General features: G+C 41.2%; 1 protein-coding gene across 6 annotated transcripts in view; it reads right to left on the reverse strand.

Annotated features, from left to right (window-relative positions):
• EPSTI1 (epithelial stromal interaction 1) overlaps nucleotides 1-26738 on the reverse strand; it is a 454026-nt gene that overhangs the window by 143707 nt on the left and 283581 nt on the right. For all 6 annotated transcript variants that reach the window (XM_077297337.1, XM_077297335.1, XM_077297334.1 and 3 more), the window contains exons 3-5: nucleotides 9015-9098; nucleotides 6374-6447; nucleotides 1342-1425 (exon numbers count right to left, since the gene is read on the reverse strand). In XM_077297337.1, coding sequence (XP_077153452.1) covers nucleotides 1342-1425; nucleotides 6374-6447; nucleotides 9015-9098 — 242 coding nt within the window. The remainder of the gene's footprint in view (nucleotides 1-1341; nucleotides 1426-6373; nucleotides 6448-9014; nucleotides 9099-26738) is intronic.

The raw sequence follows: 26738 nt of genomic DNA on the forward strand, positions 1-26738 counted from the left end.
ACCGACAAAAGAAAGCACTGTGCCCTGTTAGACTCACAGGAGTACACAGCTAACTGCTGAGCTGATAGCAGTCAGTGGTCTTGCACACACACAAACTCCTCACCGGAAGTGCCGGTATTCTAGGGCTTATTTCAACCGGGACCCTGAATACATACACACAAGACCACATGAGCACAAAGCACATAACATAGATTGATACTAGCGCATGGCCATGCGGTCATGCAAACCTTTTATAGCTGCAGCAACTACAGGACCTTCCCAGAAGGACCAATGGGAGTCTGCCACAGAACTTCAGCAACTTCAGGACCTTCCTAGAGGACCAATGGGAGTTGCTGCAGTACCTGAGCATGTGACCCTTGATCTCCAATGAGAGATCTTACCCTGGGCATGCTCAGAAGGGGAAAAGTAGGACTTAGTCCCAAAGATGTCTGCTTGCCGCTGACCAGTACTGGCTATAATGGCAGAAGCTGGAGAGGCAGCAGTAACCCTTTGCACAGTGTCAGACTAAACGAGACGCTGGGACCGACGCCTCCGCTGAGCAGGCTCCACTGCGGCAGGAGAAAAATGGGAGACCGCAGCAGAGATTGCAAGTGATTCCGCCTGTGCAGAGGCGGGAACTCGACCCCTAACATCAGGCAAAGTATTAAAATGTATTAAATGTTCAGGAGTGGAATGGCACTAGGACCATATAACTCACAGCAGGAGATCTTACAATCACGTTTCTCCTTCTCATGCCAGCGTTAATTTGCAACTGATTTTATGGTGCTCAGCTTTGTCCAAGTCGTATAATACACAGTCTCATGAAAAGAGACTGTGTATTGTACGAAAAGATAGCGGCACTCACCAGTTTGCTGATTCAAAATGTTTAATCCATTTGCAGATTAATACTAATAATTAATTACTAGTATTAATCTGCAAATGGATTAAACACTTTGAATCAGCAAACTGGTGAGTGCCGCTATCTTCTTACTCTTTTCATGAGACTGTGTATTAAAATGTATTAAAATACCTAAAGCATGTTTTGAGAGCGAGCAATAAAATATTATTTTTAATGTACTAGCTTGCACTACTAAAGAAATGAAAGTCATAATTCTATTGATTGTGAGTTTTTGGCTTTAGTGGATATAAACGTCCTCAATATGTCTTAAAATTCTTAATACCCTTAAGCACAAATTCTGTAATAGATGGACTGCTAAACTCTTTCTTTGCCAATTTAGACGCCAGGGAAACAGAATAAACAAGAAATTGGCCTTTTCGCTGTAATAATTTATGATACTATGATTTGATTTCCGATGGACATAATGATGTTAGAAACAATATACCATTTTGTAAAACACATACCTTTTTTCTCTGAATGTCTTTCATCTTTTGTATCTTAGCATCTTCCTCCTCCTTTTGCTTTCTTCTATAATCTTCTCTCTGGATCTGAACAAAACCTTAAATTTAGTTTTCAGAATATCATTATGAAACGAACTATAGGCAAATAAGCAAAGCTTCTTGATCCTTAAGGGGATATTCCCATCTCCAAGATCCTATCCAAATAAGTAGTAGGTGTAATAATAAAAAAAATAGCAAATACCTCCAAATAGAAATGTAGTATAGTTCTTCTGATTTGTTATGTCGCTTACCTCATATGCAGGGTATTGCAGTAGCTTAGGTATCCATAATTACGACCACTCATATAGTAACAGTTAGTTTGTTGCTAGTGGTCATAACCATGGATACCTAAACTACTGCAATGCCCTGCATACGGGGTAAGCGATACAGCGAATCAGAAGAACTATACTACATTTCTAATTGAAGGTATTTGCTAATATTATTATTATTATTATTAAACCTAGAGGACTTATGCTGACGAGAACAATGACAGCCTATTCGCACTAGGAGATGAGTTACAGATTGTTCCGTGTGCATCTGAAGGCGGGTTAGCCTGCGGAAATATTCTATTAAATGACCGCTGTTCAGCATAGAAGCAGCTGATCGGATGTTGTTTAGTGACCCATTTATTTTGAGTTAAAAAAAAAAAATAGGATAGAATTACTTTTGTATAATTGGACAAATGCTAAAAAAATAAAAGTTTAATAAACATTTGGCACAATATTGCCTGGAACATAGAGAATTCATTTGTGAATGAAAATATGGTCTACAAGCAGACAAGTTTGAAACAATGAATTATAGACACGTGTAGGGTCTCGAACCCAAGTTTGTCAGTCTAGGTATGTATCATGTTGGCTAGATTTTAATAAAAACAAGCATTTTATGCAATAATACCTTATGCGTCGATGATCAAATTCAAGGTCTGCCCCAGGCTGAATATACCTTTCTGTGTGATTACATGCGTTCCAAATATTTACAACAAAGACTTCATACCATGCAGAAACGTAGCATTCTAGTGTTAAATATAGACAAAGCACAAGTGACAGTGGTAATAATCACTTGCATTATTACTCTTGCTGTTCAGTTATGATTATACAATATATCACTGTAATACACAGATTTAATAAATGACTTGTTCATTAAAAAGGATGAAAAATATTTTCCCCAGCAATTAATTGTCCCCTGCGTCTTTTGTGTCTATGATTGTAATGCGGCAAATGTTCTGTTGTGCATTTCTGTATCATAATAAAGAACCTTTTAACATTTCTAATTGAATCGTCTAGTATTTAAATATCAAGCTCCTTTTTTATAAAAGAATGGAGCATAATAAAACTCCAACATAGTTAATTCCTGACAAAACATTCTGTAGGCTGCATTGTACAGCATATTATTATGGAGGGGAAGGTGAAAATATGCAAAAAATTTCCCTGCTCTTTTACATAACCATGATTCCATCCCATAAACCACACCTCCCATACAGAGAACCATTATTTAGTTTATGCACAGTTGAGCAGGATTTAGTTCCAGTTTTTCTGAGAGGGAATGTGTCACCAGATTCTTGCCACCTAATCTGATAGCATCATGATGTATTGAAAGAGACCCTGATTCCAATGATGTCTCATTTAGTGGGCTGCTAAGTGTAGTTTTGAAAAAAATCACAGTTTTATCAGCAGCACATTATAATTAGAGGACTAGTAAACCTGCTGCCATATAGTTGATATTCATAAACTCTGTATAATCCCGCCCCAACACCAATTGGCTACTTTGTGCCTATGCACAGAGTACACAGGAAGGAGACAGTGGTGTGGGGCCGGGGTTATATAGAATTTTCACAGAGATGGGTGGACTAATTAGATTTAAATATTACTTTTACTATAAACCCTTTAAAATTATTTCCACCGCACTAGTTTGGCAATCTTATCCAATCTGTTCAGATCAGATATATATACTGATATTAAATAAATTATAATTAGCTTGACTGTGCTATATAAAATAGTAATATGTCTGGTTCAACCATGTAGTAAAGTTGACGAGTCTCATGTAATGAAAAAGAATATATGTCCAGACACCAACTGTATATCCAGACACATAAATGTAAATATGCCATCAAATAGAGTGCCAGAGAGAATATATCTCTCAATTATGTGTCTATAAAAATGTTATATTCAGTCAATGAACATAGACAATATGTAAATGTATCAAATCCAATAAGTAGAAGAAAAAATGCTGGATTTTTTGAAAATATGCAGGGAATGATCGTCAAAGAGTCTAAAGAAGCTCAAACGGAACATCACACAGAACCTTCATATAGCGACTACCGTATACATAATTCTGTAATTTTGCCAAAACAATGTCAAAATACATTGCTCAAATTGCCATCAGGAGGCAAAATGACACAGCCAAAATATCACTTTAATGCATTGTGGTAGCAAAAAGTCACATAATTCCTAGAAATACAGGTTTCTCCTTGTGGAGAGTGACATACCAGCTCTGGCTTGTCAAGGTAAGGAGGATTATGTAAAAGCAATTTGCATAGAAATACAGTGGATACAATTAATAACATAGATAAATTGTATATACCATGTCTAAAGTAATAGTGGCAACAATGATTAAAGACTACCACATATTACCTAGATGTATACTGCTATACAGCACCCAGATAGTATTATCAGCTTATCATCAGGCCATTTTGCACTTTTTACCGTAAGACAACCTCCTCAAAGAGAACCTGTAAGGTGCGGCTGTCCAAACCACTGCCACCATGAATCAAACCATGCTGCCATGATGAAATGATCTATGTTTTAAAAGCTCTAAAACAATGTGTCATGTTAGAAAAAAACACTTTGAGCTGTGGCCAGAGACGACGTGACTCAGGTAACAGGTCTCTTTATCTGTGAATAGGGAGAAACCTATTAGTCAAGCAAAGGCGGATGGAGGGAAGCCAGGGACATAACTATGTGAATAATTCACCTTGTCCAAAAGTCCAAGAATGAAAAGCAAGTGTCATTCACCAAAGGTGTAACTTCTTCTTATAAATCGTCCATTACTTTGTGCAAAGTCTAGAGAGGGAGGGGGAGAGAGAAACACAGAATGTCCCAAGCAACGTACGTTTCACCTCTGATGCCTATTCCAGCACAGAAGCCTTTTTTGGGGGGGAGGGGGGGATTTTTTTTTGTAGTGTGCATTGTGCTGTAAAAAAGATCTAGCAACCTGACCCTCCATATCAGTATGATTACTGTGAGGCTATCATGTCTACATTTTCTTATTCATTTAAGTTGTTTAAACAAATTCTGAATGTTGTTAAAAAAAAGAAATAAATATATTGGTTTGTATCATCCTTTTCTGAGAGCCGTAATGGTTTTCTCTATTAAAATAGAGCTACATTAAGGCTTGTTTTTTGTGCGGCAAGTAGATGTTTTTATGATACTTTTTTGTGCAAATATGATGTTTTTGATCACATTTTATCTAAAATTTTTAGACTTTTATGGTGACCAAAAAATATAGCTTCATTGCAATATATAGACAAAATGACAATCTCCATTCTCTCCAAGAGGGCAAAGATGGTTTCTGTGGGGGACTTTAGCATCCAGCAACGTGTACACTGGTGACTGCATTATTTAAATGCCGCTGTCAGTGACTGGTTGTGGCATTTAACTGGTTAAACAGCAGTTACTAGAGTTAGCTCAGGTTGCTGTTGTTACAGTAAGATGCTAGCTGGCTATCACAGTCAGTATTCCCAGAGTATGGAGTGGTGTCAGCTCCTGACCACGCTTCATAAACTAACACCTGACATGTGACTTACTATTACATCTCATGTCATTACAGGGTTAATTGCCCTTCCCACTTACATGATTCTGTGTAAGTGATTTATGTTACTGTGTTGCCATAGCAACATTTCTTACCTTTGGCAACTCAATGCTAGATAAGAGTTACTGAGCCTAGAAGCAGTATCAGTATCCTCCAATCTCAGTAATAAGTGTCAGCAGTATCCTCACTCATCATACAGCATCAGCAATATATAACTTGCTTTGGGTTTGTAATTGCAACAGTCATATAGCAAAGCTTTTACATCATTTTATAATAATTAGCAAATGTCACACCATATTAATAAGTTGTCACAATACATAAATCATACTTACCAACACAGGGTTCTCTAATTGAGGGACACTTTAATCCCCGGTTTCTTTTTTATATCTAGCACACAATACAATATTAAACACATTGGGGACATTAATTATTGTGTTTGCCCCAATATTTTGCTTAAATTGCAACAATGAAATGCCTAAGCAAAGATAATCAATGTCTTACGCCATTTAATACACTATTTTTTTGCCAGTGTGACTTTTTCGGCTTGGTAGTCCACTTCTCAGTGTTGGATAACAGTGGAAATTTTTGTTAAATTACAAAAATTTTTGCACAAATTACAGCTTTCTAATATTAACTTGTACACTTCCAAATGTTGGAATAGAGCAAGAGGCTAATATGTCAAATGCCGCATGTTCTAGAATTGCGCACAATTTGAAACTATTTATGCCTGTTTAAAATTGCTGCAATATAATTGTATTTGTTCCACACCTTTTTTTAGGGCAGCTATGACCTGTAGAGCATGTGACCTTTACGTACAAATGCAATAACAAATTACATCAAATTATGTGAAAAAAAAAGATTACCGTAAGTCCTTTTCTCATCATTTTTAGTTTTAGTTTTGGCATAGGTGCTAAAAATATTATTACATTTTGTAAAACATTGATAAATTTGGTTTGGGCATTTGCATCAGTGAACTATCACGATTTGCACAAAAAGTTTGATGTAAATGAAATGATAAATGTCACTAAATGTGTTTTATATTGCATAATACAAATGATACAGGGTTTAAAATTAGGAGGTCCATTTTCAGCAAGTATGGTTTATGTATTGTGATGACTTTCTAATTTAAGAAAATCACATGTACAATAATAATCAATCATGCAAGAGAATAAAATACACAAGCACAAACCATTTTTTGATACTTGGACTGAGACTGTATCCGATGCTGCTGCTGCCGCGCTTCTGATTCGGAATTATGTCCTCCTACAAAACACATAGCACAGCGTAAACCAACAAAATCCCAGTTTTGTTCTTTGCTAGCACAAGAAGCCAAACTTCTCACAAGGATCATCCCTAAGAGTTTAGCTATGCTCCTATTTATTGGGGGGCACTGAAGTTGCCAGAACAAGTTTTCTGCTATAGAAACCAATAGAATTGTGATTGCAGTTCTGAGCTCTAATGAAATTTGTAACTCTGGATTAATACAAGATAAATAATGTATTCTGTAGTTACAAAGTTCTTTCATGATGTAGAAAAATGAAATTAACATTTCTTAAAAAATCAGTAAGTATACAATACAGGACAACATAAAAAAATCAATTTCTTTTTTGCTGTTATTACTGCTTAAGCTAATATTCATTACTTATCGTTTTGCACTGTTTTCCTTATGGTCATTAAGCAGGTGTGGACATATTATTGGTACAACATGCTCAGCCGCTCAGGGGACTAGGAGGTAAGGGCGCGCATTTCCACCTCCAAAGCAGGAGGATTTGTGTATTATAATGAGCTATTCGACTGAAAAGGATCCATATATTGTTCTTGTACAGGGGCCCTCTTCTGTCTGTGTCCACCTGTGTGATTAAGTTAAAATGCACACATTCCTTCCAAAATCATATCTTCCAATGATATTTTCCATAATGATACTATTGTCTTCAATTGTGCTACAGCTGAGCACTAATCTACATTTGGAGTCAGTCTAAGGGCTGTCAGTATTTTGCATCAGTGTTTGAATGCCAAAACTAGGAGTGGAACTTACAGAGAAAAGCTATAATTGACTGTGTTTTAGAGACACTCCTGGTGTTGGCAAACAAACATTGATGAAATACTGATAAAAAATACTAATGTGTGAACAAAGTCTAACTCTACTGAACTGCATATGTTAAGAGTGCTATCTGTGTTTTTCAGAGAGAAGATGGTAATTTTTTTAAACTTTCCCCCTGTACGAGAAAATCAGATGACACTCATATCACACTCGTATTAAACTCTGATCAAACTCTGGTCAGGGTCTGATCAGAATAATCTGTCCAATTTTCTTGTATGCAGAATAACCGGATGTCTGAATGAGGCCTAAGTGTGATGTGATGTTTTTTCTCTAGTGACATCTTTGAGGACTACATGATAGTCAAAGGTCTCTGGATATTCTTAACATCTATAGTTTCTATTTGCTTAATATAATAATAGCTTGATTTGCTAAACTCTATAATACCATTAAGTCATGAATAACTTACAAGACACTCCTAAGAATGGTTATTGTTTAAAGGTTGGGGACGGTTGAAAGGTTGAACTTGACGTAACTCCTGCATGTAAGGCTGCATTCTAACACACCGTGTGAAATGTCAGAGTGTAGTTCAATTTTTTCTCCGACCTCACTCAGACCCACAGAGTAGAATGGATGTATTCACAGATCTGTTAAAGTCATGGATACTAAATCGTATGATTCAGACCATGTCTTATTGTGATCCGATTTTGTAGATCAAATTCACCCATCAAAATTTATGGAGATCTGCGAGACATGGATACAAGTCAGAAATAGGGATGAGCAAACCCGCGGAAGTTCTGGTTCTGGTACCCTACCCAAACTTTTGAGCAGGAAAATCTCTCTCTCTCCCTTCGAATCTCTCTCTCTGAATGTCCTATCTACTTTCTGTTTCTCTCACCTTTCTCTCAGAACATTGCAACGGACTTTCGGGAGAAGTCTGTGCTCAGGGTTTAGCAACGAGCACTAACTGTCCGGTACCAACCCCGACCTTTTAAATTCGGGTTCGCTCATCTCGAATCAGAAACTTTCCGCTCATTTTGCATCTGTGTCTCTGAATCTGTTTCTTAGTGATACATTTGAAATTTGATAAATTTGAATAAAACTTGTGACCTTCCATGGGTCTTTTTATTGAATTAGAAGTAAGCATACCACTTTCCAGTGAACAAAAAAATGGAAGAGAAAAAAAAACCACAAGGAAAAAAATGCAATCTATGAAAGATTTTAGAAATATCAGTCATTGTGCTGTTACTGTAAAAGTTGTTTTCCCACATAAAAAGCGCAACAAAAAGGGTGTGTGAACAAGTCTTAACTCAAATTACATGAAGATTAAGAGATAAAGCTTTACTGTACAGCAGAAATGCAGCACTTTCTTTCCATTTTCAGTTTTATCAAGTGTTCAGTCCTCTTCAAATTGATCACATGATAATGCTCACTTAAATCAATGGGGTGTCCATGTAATACAAGGAGGTAATGTGCCCTACACAGACATTTTTTTTGTATATCCCATCCATTTTGGTCAATAAATGTCATAAGTCTATAGGGAGGAGGGAGGGAAGTTGATTTAAGATGTTTTACTATATAATATGTAAAATTGTTTTTATTGTATCAGCTGTTTTATTCCCTAAATAGGAACGAGCTCTTGTCTTACTTTTACATTTTAAGTTCTGACCTCATAAAAATATAAATAAATAGAACAATAAATGTATTAAAATAATACTAGAGATAAGAGACATTTTACAGAGTTTAGAATTGCTTATTATACAACCTCTTAAGCTTTTTTTTTTTTACCAACCTAGTCTTCTCGGAGGAAGATCTATATGTCCAAGGCTCCTAGATTGCTTGAAGCGCTCATATTCCTCTTCCTCTTCTCTTGCCACTTGAAGACAGTAACAAAGTGTGCCTACATTGTTAATTTGCTTTTTTATACCCTGTACACACTGACAAAGGTCACTTTCAAGTCATGACAAAAATAAACACAGTTTGTATATAACACAGATGCTTTGAGTAATTGTGTATCTATTTTAGAAGCATAATATGAGTCAAGATTACTATGCAAAAGCTTGATTTCAATGGTTGTATTTTAATTTTCCATCTGCTTACTAAAAGAACAGCTGTATGCTGGCTATATTGTGTGCTGGATATGCACCCTTGCCTTTCCTACTTGTTAATTTACAGGCTTACTAGTAAGGCTAAAGTATTAATTTAGATCTAAAAATAACACAGAAATAAAGGGCATATTTTACATAGAATGCCATTTTTATTGCTTTATGTGCCCATGTATTTTGTAAAATGTATTGTTTGTTATCATAATAAATTGTAAATTAGAGAAAATGTATCAAACACCTTTTTATACAAAAATTCACCTTTGCACTGAATGTTTTGAAGAATTTCATTAAACATCTTTGGCAGTATGGCACTGACATTGGCTGCCTTTATTTGGTGGAAAATGCGGGCAGTGCTTATTATAGTGTGTATAAAATATTAGCCTTCTTCATCAAGGATAGAAGACCAAAGGCGATTGGCCTGGCAGTTCCAGCCACAAATGTTAGTACTAACTGTTCCTGTCTTTAGGCCCAGTGGATCTTGATCAAAATAGTTATTGACCATACAGTCTTGAATAGTATACTGATGTCTGATGCAGGGAGCTGGTGTGAACAAATTAAAAGGTCAAGGGTCATAGTAAAATAATAAGTCAAGTTTCACAAAGTTTCAGCAGCTAGGAAACCATAAAATTATGTAGTAGTATAATACTATATATATATATATATATATATATATATATATATATATATATATATATATACTTTCTATAGCAGTACCCATCTATCTACTATTGCTCACCTAAGGAATCTATGATAACAAAAAATATAGAGGACAAATGGACGGGATTATAGCAGAGCTGGGCAAACTGCATCCCACAGGCCAGAACTGGCCTTCTGGCTGATCCAGTCTGGCCCGCAGACTGAGACAGCCAAGTGCTGAAACAGTGGCCCTTGGGCCGCACCATGCCCTCACCCACCCTCTGCCGCTGCTGCTCGCTGTCACTGCTATCTGCATACTCAGGATGTAGACAGTGGGGAATACATTGGTGGAGGATGGCTCATACTGTACATTATATAGAGATGCTGTATTTAGTATGCTATATGGGGGTTCATACTGTATATAGGAAGCTATGTGTCAGAGGTCCCCTCTGTCAATCCCTTCACTGGCTCCCCATTGCCTAGAGACTCCAGTACAAAACCCTAATGATGACATACAAAGCCATCCACAACCTGTCTCCTCCATACATCTGTGACCTCGTCTCCCGGTACTTTCCTACACGCAACCTCCGATCCTCACAAGATCTCCTTCTCTACTCCCCTCTTATCTCCTCTTCCCACAATCAAATACAAGATTTCTCTCGCGTATCACCCCTACTCTGGAACCTTCTACCACAACTAGTGTTGAGCATTCCGATACCGCAAGTATCGGGTATCGGCCGATACTTGCGGGTATCGGAATTCCGATACCGAGATCCGATACTTTTGTGGTATCGGGAATCGGTATCGGGATTAATATCAATGTGTAAAAGAAAGAATTAAAATAAAAAATAGGGATATACTCACCTCTCCGACGCAGCCTGGACTTTACCGCCGTAACCGGGAGCCGTTGTACCTAAAAATGCGCGCTTGAAGGGCCTTAGATGACGTCACGGCGCTCTGATTGGTCCGTAGCGGTCGCGTGACCGCTACGCGACCAATCACAAAGCAGTGACGTCACCTAAGGTCTTTCAAGCACTTGAAAGACCTTAGGTGACGTCACTGCTTTGTGATTGGTCGCGTAGCGGTCACGCGACCGCTACGCGACCAATCAGAAGCTGCGGACGTCTTCTAAGGTATTTCAAGCGCTTGAAAGACCTTAGGTGACGTCATTGCTTTGTGATTGGTCGCGTAGCGGTCACGCGACCGCTACGGACCAATCAGAGCGCCGTGACGTCATCTAAGGCCCTTCAAGCGCGCATTCTTAGGTACAACGGCTCCTGGTTACGGCGGTAAAGTCCAGGCTGCGTCGGAGAGGTGAGTATATCCCTATTTTTTATTTTAATTCTTTCTTTTACACATTGATATGGATCCCAGGGCCTGAAGGAGAGTTTCCTCTCCTTCAGACCCTGGGAACCATACAGGATACCGTCCGATACTTGGTGTCCCATTGACTTGTATTGGTATCGGGTATCGGTATCGGATTAGATCCGATACTTTGCCGGTATCGGCCGATACTTTCCGATACCGATACTTTCAAGTATCGGACGGTATCGCTCAACACTAACCACAACACATCAGACTCTCGCCTACCATCAGAATCTTCAAAAAGAATCTGAAGACCCACCTCTTCCGACAAGCCTACAACCTGCAGTAACCACCGATCAACCAACCGCTGCACGATCAGCTCTATCCTCACCTACTGTATTCTCACCCATCCCTTGTAGATGGTGAGCCTTCGCGGGCAGGGTCCTCACTCCTCCTGTACCAGTTATGACTTGTATTGTTTAAGATTATTGTACTTGTTTTTATTATGTATACCCCTCCTCACTTGTAAAGCGCCATGGAATAAATGGCGCTATAACAATAAATAATAATAATAATGTGTGGACTTGTACTGTATATCGGAGGCTGTGTGAGGGTTTATTTTGTATTTAGGAGTCTATGTGGGGGCTCATCCTACATAGCCCCCTATATAAAGTATGAACCCCCATATAGCATACTGAATACAGTAAAAGCCTCTACAAAGCCTTTCTATATAAGGACTGTGTGGGGGCTCATGCTGTATATAGGAGGCTATGTGTGGGCTCATGCTGTGTATATTGGCTATGTGGGGGCTCATACTGTGTATATTGGCTATGTGAAGGCTCATCATATATAGAGAGGCTATGTGGGAGCACATACTGTATACAGGAGGCTGTGTGGAGTCTCATACTGTATACCAGGGGATTATGTGGGGGTTCATGCTGTAGACAAGGGGCTGTGTGAGTGCTCATAATCTGTATATAGAGAGGCTATGTGAGGGCTCATACTTTATATAGCGGGCTATTTGAGGGTTCATACTGTATATAGGAGGCTATGTGGAAGCTCATACTGTACATATGAGGCTATGTGGTGGCTTTTATTCTATTAGGAGGCTATGTCAGAGCTCATATACTATATATAGGGGGCTATGTGGAGGCTCATACTGTATATAGAGGCTAAGTGATGGCTCATACGGTATATGGGATGCTATGTGGAGGCTAATATTGCATTTAGGAGGCTGTGAGGGCTCACACTGTACATAGGAGGCTATGTGGAGGCTCAAACTGTATTTAGGAGGCTATGTGGGGCTCATACTGTATTTAGGAGGCCATGTAGGCGCTCATATTGTATATAGGGGGCTATGTGAGGGCTTATGCTGTATAGAAGGGCTATGTGAAGGCTCATATTGTGTTTATAGAGAGGCTATGTGGAGGCTTACACTGTGTATAGTAGGCTAAGTGGGGGCTCATACTGTATATAGGGGCTAAGTGAGGGCTCATACTGCATATAGGATGCTATGTGGGGGCTGATACTGTAATTAGGAGGCTGTGGGGCCTCACACTGTGCATAGGTGACTATATGGGGGCTCATACTATATATATAGAAGGCTATGTGGAGGCTCATACTGTATATATGAGGCTATGTGGGGACTCAACTGTATATAGAGTGGTTATATGGGGGTTCAAACTGTATAAAATGAGCTATGTGGACTCTCATACTGTATATAAGGGGCTGAGAGATTTCATATTGTATATAGAGTGGCTATGAGGGGACATCAATATACCTAATTTGGACGTGTCCATGTGTCTGTGCACAAAGAGTCATCCACAGAGTCAACCACAGCTGAACAGTAACTTAGGTATCCATAGTTACTACCATAAGCGGCTAACTGCATGGGTGTAACCATGGATACCTAAGGAAAGAAGCTCTCCCTGGTGGCGAGTTAAGGCATAAGCCTTTTTTGAATGTTAGCCTGTGAGGCAACACTGTGAGGCAACATTGTGAGGCAACACTGTGAGGCAACATTGTGAGGCAACACTCAGGCAACACTGAGGCAACAGTGTTGGGCAACATTGCAAAGATGGATCAAATTGAGCACGCTGCTGCACGTAGAGGATCGAATCGCATACGGATGCATAACCTGCATCTTAATGAAACAGAAGACGAACAAAATTGTTGAAGAACTGCTGATGCAGCCCGACAGAGGGTAGCCAGAGCAAGAGAAACGAATGAAGTAACTGAATCACGTAGAGCATCTACTGCTGCACGACAACGAGCAACACGCAATGCACAAAGTGATACACATATTTCACAAAAAAGAGAAAAAGACAGAATACGTGTCTAGTATATTGTATTTAGAAGGCTATGTGGGGGTTCATACTGTATACAAGGGGCTATGAGAGATTTCATATTGTATATAGAGTGGCTATGAGGGGGCTTATACTGTATTATTATTATTTATTATTATAGCGCCATTTATTACATGGCGTTTTATGTGTGAAAAAGGGTATACATAATAAAAGCAAGTACAGTAATCTTAAACAATAAAAGTTACGACTGGTACAGGAGAAGAGAAGACCCTGCCTGCGAGGGCTCACAATCTATAAGGGATGGGTTAGGATACAGCAGGTGAGGGTAGAGATGGTCGTGCAGTGGTTTGGTGGTTACTTCAGGTTGTAGGCTTGTATATACGGGATTATCTGGGAATCTCATACTGTATATAGAGAGGCTATGTGGGTGTTCATATTGTAAACAGGGGCTATGTAGGGGCTCATACTGTATATGGGGAGACTATGTGTTGGTTCATACTGTATATAGAGAGCTATTTGGGGCTCAAACTATATACAGGGGGCAATATGAGGGCTCATACTGTATATAGAGGGACTATACTGGGGCTCATACTGTATGCAGGGGGATGAGTGTGGCCTTTTACAGTATATATGGGCTGTGTGTGGTCTCATATGGTATATAGGGGGATGTCAGCATGCTTAATTCTTCTGGAAAGGAAATATCCAAACTCATAAAATATATTCACAAGGTGTACACCACCAAATAGATATTAGAAAGAGGGAAAGGGAAAAGGGATAAGTGAATAAAAATTATACTTTACTAAATCTTATTTTTAAAAAAATTAAATGAATTGTACATACATCATAAGATGTACATTAGATCACAGTGTGTGAACCGTTATAATATAAGCACCACTGTGATCACAGTGGTGCTTATATTATAACTAGATATAGGCCTGATGGAATTAACATCCGAGTATGCTTAGTTGTGCTGACAGGAGCAGCGGACATGTCTCACACTGTTTGCGCTTTCCAACATATCTTACAGTTGTGGTTGTTACTGCACATGCGCGGGAATAGCGGTGATGTGAATGTCACTTGCGCAGGCGCAGTTCGTGTCCTTGCGGCCACTAACTGCGCCTGCGCAAGTGACACTGCCGTGCTGCCTTATGGGATTCGGGGACAGAGACCCGAAGTCCCAACTGGCGATTATATATACATATATATATACATATATAATCACCTCCTGGTGTATATCCGCCTAGCTTTTAACTGAAGGGGCAGTAATGATAAGCAACAGCATAGTTTTTATTTTTTTTAAACACATTTATGACAGGTCTTTGTACTACAACTCCCAGCATGCCCTGTGCGTTGCAGCTGTCAGGTCTGCAGGTCGCAGCCGGGTCTCACTCACCTCCTCGCTGGGGCTGACTACACATTTCTTCTTCAGCCGCCCTCAGTTCATAAGGTTGCCCGTATGCAGGTGCAGGGTGGCCGCTCCGTCAAGCAGGGTCCTGGCTGTGCCGCTATCGGTGCCAATGTTCCAGGTGTGTGCGGATACTGGTGTGTGCGTCTCCTCTGCCGTCATGCACTCACTGTGCGGAGCTCCGCCTGCGCTCTCTATGTAGCGCGACTGCTGCGGCACAATGACTGGGCAGCCATCCTGCTCTGTGCGAGAAGTGCTGTGTAACCGTGACTGTCCGCCGGCACCGCCGCTACATGTGCTCCGCACTGCCTGTTACAAGCTGTCTGTGTACAACAGCGTCACCTGCCGCCCGGGAGTGCACACTGCAGCGGTGCCTTATGGGATTCGGGGAGAGCGGCCGAAAGTCCCAACTGGCGATTATATATAAAGATACTTAACACACTGTGATCCAATGTACATCTTATGCTTAATTCTTCTCAATGTTAAGTGATACCATTATTATTAATATAAATTATAATATTTTAATATTGAGTAGAATTAATTTCAGCCTATTGGTCTGACCCTCGACAACAGTCACGGCTTCTCATGTAGCCCTTCAAAGAAAATGTAATTGCCTACCACTGGATTATAGGATTATAGCTGCATTATAAAACTGCAGTTTATTTGAAGTCTGGGGTGCATTGTTCAGCTTAAAAAGAATCTGCCAAGTTTACCCTGTGTTAATTGAGAGCAACATAAAAATAAAATAGGGAAATAAATCATTAATGGGCTTCTTACTGAAATTTTATTTTCTCCAGCTCTGCTAGTCCTTTCAATTATGAGGTAATGCTATGTAGTCCTTGATGAGCTTCAACTATCCCAGCACCCACTACTACTGGCTTTTCTTTGTGCAATGTAGGTGGAAAGTTGTCAATCAATGGCACAAGTGAGGTTAAATGGAGCTCATCATTGAGAAGGCTAGCAGAGCTGCAACAGGTAAAACAGTGATTTTATCAAAACTATCAGGGACAAATCAGGTCTCTGTCCAAATGGTATGTTGTTCTCAAATTTTGAGTCACAGATGTGATGACAGATTCCCTTTAAGAGCTGTATTACAAAGAATGTTGGAACAGCAGACACCTCTCCTTAGCGCCAAGTGAAATGATCTTGCAATTCATATGGCAAATAGAAAAATAATCTGGGGCACTCCAACTGCAATAAGCAATTAATTACTAGTAATTAAATGTCAAGTATTTATTCAGCAAAAAGGTACAAATATTAAACCATTCCTTCAGCAATGCAGACAAAAATGTTGCCGTCTTCTGTATATAATAATTGTTGCCACATGTTAATAGATGACTGACAAATAAGGAGTCATTCACTGCAATTTGAGTGCCATGGATTTCTCTTTATTTGAATAGGACCTCTAAACATAAATGTAGGATATTTTATTAATTTTTTTTAATTATAGATACATTAGAATGATAAAAATTAGAGGACATGACTTTTAGTGGTTATTAGTTTAATTAGTCCTTTAAAACTTTTTTAGATTTTTATTTATGGACTTTCATGTAATTTTTGTATGAATAGTAAGGCACTGCAAGTCAGATTAATCAGGTTTATGAAATAAAAGGCATGTGTTTTTTGGCATGAAGGCTAAGATCGCAGTGGGAAGTCCTTTGTAATTCTAGCTTTCCAGGTTATAAGAAGTGTTTCACAATAATAAACATCAGTGAAGAAGAAGCAATTTGGAAATTGTAAAAGTGGTGTAATGTAATTGTAGAGCTTCAAAAACAGGATTCACAGTTTGACCATCTGACTGAGAGATGAAACGTGTTCCTAATTGTCTGTTTTCACCCTTAAATGTCATTTTAATGAACAACTTCCTAAATGTTCTGTATAGGGTGTTTTGAGCTTGTTTTCAAGTGCATGAATTATTCAAAGTAATGTTTGAGCATTAGGTAAAAAAGAATATTACAAGGGAAAAAAATCATAGTAAAAGAAAAAAAATATCACAGATTCTACAATAAATCCAGAATATTGCTTTGGTACAATAAAAAGGACTGTTCTGCAATTAAATACTAAAATTTCTATATTAGATGACACAAAATGTAATAATTCATTTTTTTAAATACTTCTGGGTCTAGATTTTGCTAAACTATATGTGTCTAGCTAATGTATCTTGTACCGGTGGGAACTGTGGTAGATCGGCTCACAGAGGTAGACACAGGAACGTTTCTTCTGCTTGTTCCATAAACCACTGCAGATTAAAAAAAATAAACACTGCCTTTCTAGTATAAGGGGAAAACAAAATATAACTTATAGCACAGTCCATACACCTGCCGGAATCTGCCAGCTCAGGATACAACAACTGGGCTCAGTACAGTTTAAGACTGTACACCTAAAGACTTAAAAGGCTGGCTATTTAACTTCTAAATTCTAATCTGGGGTAGAGATATAGTTAACAACCTCCTAGCTGCTCTTTTGCAGTACCCTTTCGTTATGTCCACGGTGGTGATGTACAGTGGGTATGAAAAGTATTCAGTCCCCTTTAAATTTTTCACGCTTTGTTTCATTGCAGCCATTTGGTAAATTCAAAAAAGTTCATTTTTTTCTCATTAATGTACACTCTGCACCCTATCTTGACTGAAAAAAAACAGAAATGTAAACATTTTTGCAAATGTATTAAAAAAGAAAAACTGAAATATCACATGGTCATAAGTATTCAGACGCTTTGCTCAGTATTGAGTAGAAGCACCCTTTTGAGCTAGTACAGCCATGAGTGTTCGTGGGAATGATGCAACAAGTTTTTCACACCTGTATTTGGGGATGCTCTGCCATTCTTCCTTGCAGATCCTCTCCATCTCCGTCAGGTTGAATGGTGAACGTTGGTGGACAGTCATTTTCTGGTCTTTCGAGAGATGCTCAGTTGGGTTTAAGTCAGGGCTCTGGCTGGCCCAGTCAAGAATGGTCACAGAGTTGTTCTGAAGCCACTCCTTTGTTATTTTAGCTGTGTGCTTAGGGTCATTGTCTTGTTGGAAGGTGAACCTTCGGCCAAGTCTGAGGTCCAGAGCACTCTGGTCTGAATACTTTCTGTACCCACTGTATCTGACTAACCCTAGCTTCTCAATGAGTTAATTGACCAGGAGCATCTGATATGCATCGAATTTAGATACCTCATTTACCTTCCTGTCAGTGTTATAGAAACACCACTCTCCATCTGGTTTCGGCTCAAGAACAATGGGGCTGGACCAGCTGCTCTGACTCCTCAATGACGTCCAGGCTCAACATTCTCCTCATCTCCTTCAAGATCACCTCATGGTGTGATTTGGGAATCCGATATGGCTTTTGGTTCATCCGCACATGTGGTTCAGTCAGGATTTCATGCTTCACAACCTGCGTACATCCTGGCAACTTCGAAAACAGGTCCCAGTTCTTTTGAAGCAGTTCTCGACACTGTTGCTTCTGGGCTGGTGACAGTGTCTCTGCCACTGTGACATCCTCGACCCTGGCTTCAGGATTGGCCACCAGGCATGTATCTTCCACCGGTTCCCTATCTCACTACCGTTTAAGCAGGTTGATGAGGTGCACTTGGTATGGCTTTCTTTTCCTTGGCTGGTGGACCTTGTAAGTTACGTCACTCAATTTTTCAATTATCTCATATGGCCCCTGGTCAGAAATTTACTTTCGACCGTGGATACCAACACTAAGACCCGGTTTCCAGGGCTAAACTGTCTCAACCTCACTGCCCGATTGTAGACCCTCCTTTGGCCTTTTGTGCTTGAAGAATGCTCTCCTTCACAATCGGCATCAACTTTGTGATCTGCTCTTGCGTCTGGGCCACATGCTCAATGATGCTTCGGTGGGGGTGTAACCTCTACTTCCCTGGTCTCCTTTGCAATATCCAGAAGTCCCTGTGGGTGCCGTCTGTATAGCTGCTCAAACAGTGAAAACCCTGTAGAGGCCTGTAGAACTTCTCTAATAGAGAATAACAGGTACAGGAGTAGGCAGTCCCAGTCTCAGCCATCCTTCTCCATGACCTTTTAAGCATTGACTTTAGGATCTTGTTGAACCTCTACACCAGTCCGTCTGTGGATTGTACACTGACATCCTGAGTTGTATAATCTGAAGACCCTTACACAACTCCCTCATTACTTTTGACATAAAAGGAGGTCCTTGGTCTATCAGAATCTCCTTTGGCAGGCCCATCCATGAGAAAATATGGACTAGCTCTCGGGCTAAACTCCAGGCGGAGGACTTTCTCAGTGGTATCGCTTCTGGGTACCGTGTTGCATAGTCCATCACCACCAGTATGTATTGGGGGCCCCAGGCGGACTTAACTAAGGGCCCAACAAGGTCCATGGCAATCCGTTGAAATGGGACGTCTACAATAGGCAATGGCACTAGGGGACTCCTGAAGTGGGATACAGGGCAGTTAGCTGACAGGTAGGGCAGGATCGGCAGTAATTAATAATCTTCCTCTGACATCGAGGCCAGTAGAACTTTTGAAAAACCCAATCTTGAGTTTTGTCTACACCCACATGCACACCAAAGACATAAGAATGGGCCAGGTCTAGTACTCTACTCCTATAGGGACCCGATACTAACAACTTGGATATTGGACTCACCCAGGTGGTGGCTCTACTATCCCTCTTTGGAGATTTGGGCTCCTCCTGGGTACCCCAGTATGGGGAATGTGAGACCGCCTAGCTTCCTAAGGGACTTTTCAACCACCTGGTAACTTTCCACTAGGCCAACCAGTTCGTCCCCCTGGGCAATCTGCACCTGCCTGAAAGGAAGTGGATAAATCTGTCCATTACGACCCGCTTCTGTACCAGATGTAGCAAATCAAATATTTTGGAGCGAGGGGGTTTATTGCCACAATACGCCTAGCGGAGAACCATTTGAGGTTGGACAGGCATAGTTACCTCTGAGCATGCCAGTATCTCAGTTTTTAGTTTACAATATTCCTGGGCATCCTGTAAGGTAAGGTCATAATAAGCCTTCTGGGGCTCACCAGTTAGATAGGAGGCCAGCACCTCCAGCCACTGCTCCTGGGGCAGTTTCTCACGCTCTGCTACCCTTTCAATTACAGTTAAAAAAGCTTCTACATCATTGTCCAGGGTCATTTTTTTGTCTTACTGCCTTTTGGACATAAAGTTGATAACAGAAATTTACATACACTATATAAAAAGAAACAAATGCATATTTTTCTCAATATCTAACCCATTTTAGGTCAAATAGGATTGCCATAATTATTAATATTTGCCAAATGTCATAATAATGAGAGAGATAGAAAGTTTTAAGGCATTTTTATTTCTTATTGCAAAGTCAAAAGTTTACATACACTAAGATTATTATGCCTTTAAACAATTCAAACTGCCCATATGGTCGTGTCATGTGTTTGGAAGCTTCTGATAAGTTTTTTTGCAACATCTGAATTAATTAGAGACACACCTGTGGATGTGTTTTAATGCACACTTGAAACATACTGCTTCTTTGTGTAGTATCATGGGAAAGTCTCAAGAAAACAGCCAAGATATCAGGAAGATAATTGACTTGCACAAGTCTGGCTCATCCTTGGGTGCAATTGCAAGGTACCTGAAGGTGCCTCATTCATCTCTACAAACAATTTTATGCAAGTACAAACAAGTTGGGAATGTCCAGCCATCATACTGCTCAGAAAGGAGACAGGTTCTATGTCCCAGAGATGAAGGTGCTTTGGTCCGACATGTGCATATCAATGCAAGGATGAAAGCAAAAGACCTTGTGAAGATGATGGTGGAAGCTGGTAAGATTGTGTCACAGTAAGATGAGTACTGTATCAACATGGGCTGAAAGGCCACTCTGCCAGGAAGAAGCCACTACTCCAAAGAAACATAAAAAAGCTAGACTAATGTTTGCAAATGTGTTGTGAATTCCGCTCTTGGGCTCCCTCCGGTGGTTGTAAGTAGCACTTTTGTGAGTTCTGCTCTTGGGCTCCCTCCGGTGGTTTTGAGTGGTATGGCTGCTTCTTGGATTTAGCATCAGCAGCTGCTTCCACTGATCGTCTTTCTGGCTCGGCTATTTTAGTCTGGCCTTATCCCTCAATCAATGCCAGTTGTCAATTGTTCCTGCTTGGAGTCACGGCTCTTTTGGATTTCCCTGACACTCTGACCTGTTCAGCAAAGATAAGTCCTTGCTTGTCCTTTTGCAGTCCTCTTGTTGTGGACTTATTGTTCAGCACATTCTATGTTTTGCTCATTTGTCCAGCTTATCAGTATGGATCTATTCAGCTAAGCTGGAAGCTCTGGGCAGCAGATTTTGCCCTCCACACCTTTAGTCAGGTGTGGAGATTTTTGCATTTCTCTGCGGTGGACTTTTTCTAGTTTTTATTACTGACCGCACAGTGTTCTGTCCTGTACTATCTATCTAGCTAGAAGTGGCCTCCTTTGGTGAATCTTGTTTCATTCTATGTATGTCATTTCCTTCTCCTCTCACAGTCATTATTTGTGGGGGGCTGTCTGTCCTTCGGGGATTTTCTCTGAGGCAAGATAGCTTTCCTGTTTCTACCTTTAGGGGTAGCTAGTTCTCCGGCTGTGACGAGGTGTCCAGGGAGTGACAGGAACATCCCACGGCTACTTCTAGTGTTGTGTTAAGATCAGGAACTGCGGTCAGTATAGTTACCACCTGCTCAGAGCTAGTCGCATGTCGCTCCTAAATCACCAGTCCATAACACAAATGCCCACAAGAACAAAGATCTTAATTTTTGGAGACATGTCCTGTGGGCTTATAAAACTAAAATTTAACTTTTTGGGCATAATGACCTTCATTATGTTTGTAGAAAAAAGGGAAAAGCTGGGAAGCCTAAGAAGAGCATCCCAACTGTGAAACATGGGGGTGGCAGCATCATGTTGTGGGGTTGTTTTGCTGCAGGAGGGACTGGTGCACTTCACAAAATAGATAACATCATGAGAAAAGTAGATTATGTGGCAATTCTGAAGTAACATCTCAAGACATCAGCCAGGAAGTTAAAGCTTGGGCAGGAATGGGTCTTCCAAATGGACACTGACTGAAGCATACTGCCAAAATGTAACAAAGTGGCTTAAGGATAACAAAGCCAATGTTTTGGAGTGGCCATCACAAAGCCCTGATCTCAATCCTATTGAAAATTTATTGGCAAAGCTGAACAGGCAAGGTACCAAATAGTATTGAAATGTATGTAAACTTTTGACTTTGCATCAAGTAATAAAAATGCCTTAAAACATTCTCTGTCTCACTGTTCTGGAATTTGGCAAATATTAATAATCAGGGTAATCTTAATTGACCTAAAACAGAAAAAGTTTATTCTGATTTCATGTCAGATATTGAGAAAAACATGCATATGTGTCTTTTTATATGGTGTATGTAAACTTCTGGCTTCAACTGTATGTGTCGTCACCTGGACTTGGGGGAGGGACTGCCGGCCTCCCACCAACAGTTTATTTGTTTCCTGTTCAGCGAGCTGCTGCTGTTGTACCTGCAGCTGCTGTTGAAGCCGCTGTTGCTGTGTTGTTGGACTTGGACCAGGTGTTTGATCAGCTCCTCCGTCCTGTGTGTCGTTGCTTCCTGGCTTATTGCTGCTTTCACCCAGTACATGCTGTTTGTCCACAGCTGCCACATATGAAGAAATTGACTGCACTTCTAGCACCAACTGTGGTAGATCGGCTCACTCGGCTGCTCACAGAGGTAGACACAGGAACACTTCTTCTGCTGGTTTATTTAAAACAAGGCATAAACCACTGCAGGTTCAACAAAATAAATATAGCCATTCTGGCATAATGGGTAAACAAAACATAACTTATAGAACAGTCCATATACCTGCAGGAATCCACCCGCTCAGGATACAACAACCAGGTTCAGTACTGTTTAAGATAAACACTTCTCTAGAACTGTTGTCTCCAGATAAAAACAGAGCACATAATAACTCAAAAGGCTGGCTATTCAACTTCTAAACGCCTCTGTGGGGTGGAGATATGGTGAACAACCTCTGTTATGACCCCAATGGTGAGGGTCTCAGAGAAATAGGTAAGTCTGCGAAGTACAAAAATCCAGCTCATAGGGCAGTGGTAACTGGGTTGACCATATATCTACTCCTAACGCCAACACTAGAAGTAGCCGGGGAACATGCCTATGTTGGTCGCTAGATGTCTCGCGCCAGCCGGAGAACTAACTACCCCTAGAAGAGGAAAACAAAGACCTCTCTTGCCTCCAGAGAAAGGACCCCAAAAGTAGGATACAAGCCCCCCACAAATAATAACGGTGAGGTAAGAGGAAATGACAAACATAGAAATGAACTAGGTTTAGCAAAGAGAGGCCCGCTTACTAATAGCAGAATGTAGTAAGATAACTTATATGGTCAACAAAAACCCTATCAAACATCCACGCTGGAAATTCAAGAACCCCCGAACCGTCTAACGGCCCTGGGGGAGAACACCAGCTCCCTAGAGCTTCCAGCAAGGACAGGATACAGATTAAGTACAAGCTGGACAAAAATGCAAACAAAAACAAATAACAAAAAGCAAGAAAGCAGACTTAGCTTAATCTAGCAGGAACCAGGATCAGTAGACAAGAGCACAACAGATTAGCTCTGATTACAACGTAGCCAGGCATTGAACTGAAGGTCCAGGGAGCTTATATAGCAACACCCCTGAACTAACGGCCCAGGTGAGCATACAAGGGATGACTGACATATCCAGAGTCAAATCACTAGTAACCACTAGAGGGAGCCAAAAAGCAAATTCACAACAGTACCCCCTCCTTAGTGAGGGGTCACCGAACCCTCACCAAGACCACCAGGGCGATCAGGATGAGCGGCGTGAAAGGCCCGAACTAAATCGGCCGCATGCACATCAGAGGCGACCACCCAGGAATTATCCTCCTGACCATAGCCCTTCCACTTGACCAGGTACTGAAGCCTCCGCCTGGAGAGACGAGAATCTAAGATCTTCTCCACCACGTACTCCAACTCGCCCTCAACCAACACCGGAGCAGGAGGCTCAGCAGAAGGAACCACAGGCACAACGTACCGCCGCAACAAGGACCTATGAAATACGTTGTGAATGGCAAACGACACCGGAAGATCCAGGCGAAAGGACACAGGATTAAGGATTTCCAATATCTTGTACGGACCAATGAAGTGAGGCTTAAATTTGGGAGAGGAGACCTTCATAGGAACAAATCGAGAAGACAGCCATACCAAATCCCCAACACGAAGTCGGGGACCCACACCGCGGCGGCGGTTGGCAAAACGCTGAGCCTTCTCCTGTGACAACTTCAAGTTGTCCACCACATGATTCCACATCTGCTGCAACCTATCTACCACAGAATCCACCCCAGGACAGTCAGAAGGCTCCACATGTCCCGAGGAAAAACGAGGATGGAAACCAGAGTTGCAGAAAAATGGCGAAACCAAGGTGGCAGAACTAGCCCGATTATTAAGGGCAAATTCAGCCAACGGCAAGAAGGTCACCCAATCATCCTGATCAGAAGAGACAAAACACCTCAAATAAGCCTCCAGAGTCTGATTAGTTCGCTCCGTTTGTCCATTAGTCTGTGGATGAAAAGCGGACGAAAACGACAAATCAATGCCCATCCTACCACAAAAGGATCGCCAGAACCTGGAAACAAACTGGGATCCTCTGTCCGACACAATATTCTCAGGAATGCCGTGTAAACGGACCACGTTCTGGAAGAACACAGGAACCAGATCGGAAGAGGAAGGCAGCTTAGGCAAAGGAACCAAATGGACCATCTTGGAGAAACGATCACATATCACCCAGATGACAGACATGCCCCGAGACACCGGAAGATCAGAAATGAAATCCATAGAGATGTGTGTCCAAGGTCTCTTCGGGACAGGCAAGGGCAAGAGCAACCCGCTGGCACGAGAACAGCAAGGCTTAGCTCGAGCACAAGTCCCACAGGACTGCACAAAAGACCGCACATCCCTAGACAAGGACGGCCACCAAAAGGACCTGGCCACCAGATCCCTGGTGCCAAAAATTCCCGGGTGCCCTGCCAACACCGAGGAATGAACCTCGGAAATGACTCTACTGGTCCACCTAGCAGGCACAAACAATCTGTCAGGTGGACAAGAGTCAGGCCTACCAGCCTGAAATCTCTGCAACACACGTCGCAGATCCGGAGAAATAGCTGACAAGATAACTCCTTCCTTAAGAATACCCACAGGTACAGCGACTCCAGGAGCATCAGGCACAAAGCTCCTAGACAGAGCATCGGCCTTCACATTCTTCGAACCTGGTAAATACGAGACCACAAAGTCAAAACGGGAGAAAAACAATGACCAGCGGGCCTGTCTAGGATTCAGGCGTTTAGCAGACTCGAGATACATCAGATTTTTGTGATCAGTCAAAACCACCACACGATGCTTAGCACCATCGAGCCAATGACGCCACTCCTCAAATGCCCACTTCATGGCCAACAACTCCCGATTGCCCACATCATAATTTCGCTCTGCAGGTGAAAACTTCCTAGAGAAAAAGGCACAAGGTCTCATAGTAGAGCAACCAGGACCTCTCTGAGACAAAACGGCCCCTGCCCCAATCTCCGAAGCATCCACCTCAACCTGAAAGGGCAGTGAGACATCAGGCTGGCACAAAACAGGCGCCGAAGTAAACCGGCGTTTCAACTCCTGGAAAGCCTCCACGGCAGCAGGAGCCCAGTTAGCTACATCAGAGCCTTTCTTGGTCATATCCGTCAAAGGTTTAACAACGCTAGAAAAATTAGCGATAAAACGACGGTAAAAGTTAGCAAAACCCAAGAACTTCTGAAGACTCTTAACTGATGAGGGCTGAGTCCAATCATGAATAGCTCGGACCTTGACTGGGTCCATCTCCACAGCAGAAGGGGAAAAAATGAACCCTAAAAAGGGAACCTTCTGTACACCAAAGAGACACTTTGAGCCTTTAACAAACAAAGAATTTTCACGCAAAATCTTGAAAACCATCCTGACCTGTTCTACATGCGAGTCCCAATCATCAGAAAAAACCAGAATATCGTCCAGATAAACGATCAAAAATTTATCCAGATACTTCCGGAAAATGTCATGCATAAAGGACTGAAAAACTGAAGGCGCATTAGAGAGCCCAAAAGGCATCACCAAGTACTCAAAATGACCTTCGGGCGTATTGAATGCGGTTTTCCATTCATCTCCTTGCTTAATGCGCACAAGGTTGTACGCACCACGAAGATCTATCTTGGTGAACCACTTGGCACCTTTAATCCGGGCAAACAAGTCTGACAACAGCGGCAAAGGATACTGAAATTTGACAGTGATCTTATTTAAGAGCCGATAGTCAATACAAGGCCTCAAAGATCCGTCCTTTTTGGCCACAAAAAAGAATCCCGCACCAAGAGGGGAAGAAGAAGGACGGATATGCCCCTTCTCCAGAGACTCTCTAATATATGAACGCATAGCGGTATGTTCAGGTACCGACAGGTTGAATAATCTTCCCTTAGGAAACTTACTGCCTGGAATCAACTATATTGCGCAGTCACACTCCCTATGAGGAGGCAGTGCACTGGACCTGGACTCGCTGAAAACATCCTGATAATCAGACAAATACTCCGGAACTTCCGAAGGCGTAGAAGAAGCAATAGACACGGGCAGGGAATCCCCATGATTTCCACGGCATCCCCAACTTGACACTGACATGGCCTTCCAATCCAAGACTGGATTATGGGTCTGCAACCATGGCAACCCCAAAACAACCAAATCATGCATTTTATGCAAAACAAGA

Source organism: Ranitomeya variabilis, chromosome 3 (assembly GCF_051348905.1).
Source record: "Ranitomeya variabilis isolate aRanVar5 chromosome 3, aRanVar5.hap1, whole genome shotgun sequence".
Taxonomy (NCBI): domain Eukaryota; kingdom Metazoa; phylum Chordata; class Amphibia; order Anura; family Dendrobatidae; genus Ranitomeya; species Ranitomeya variabilis.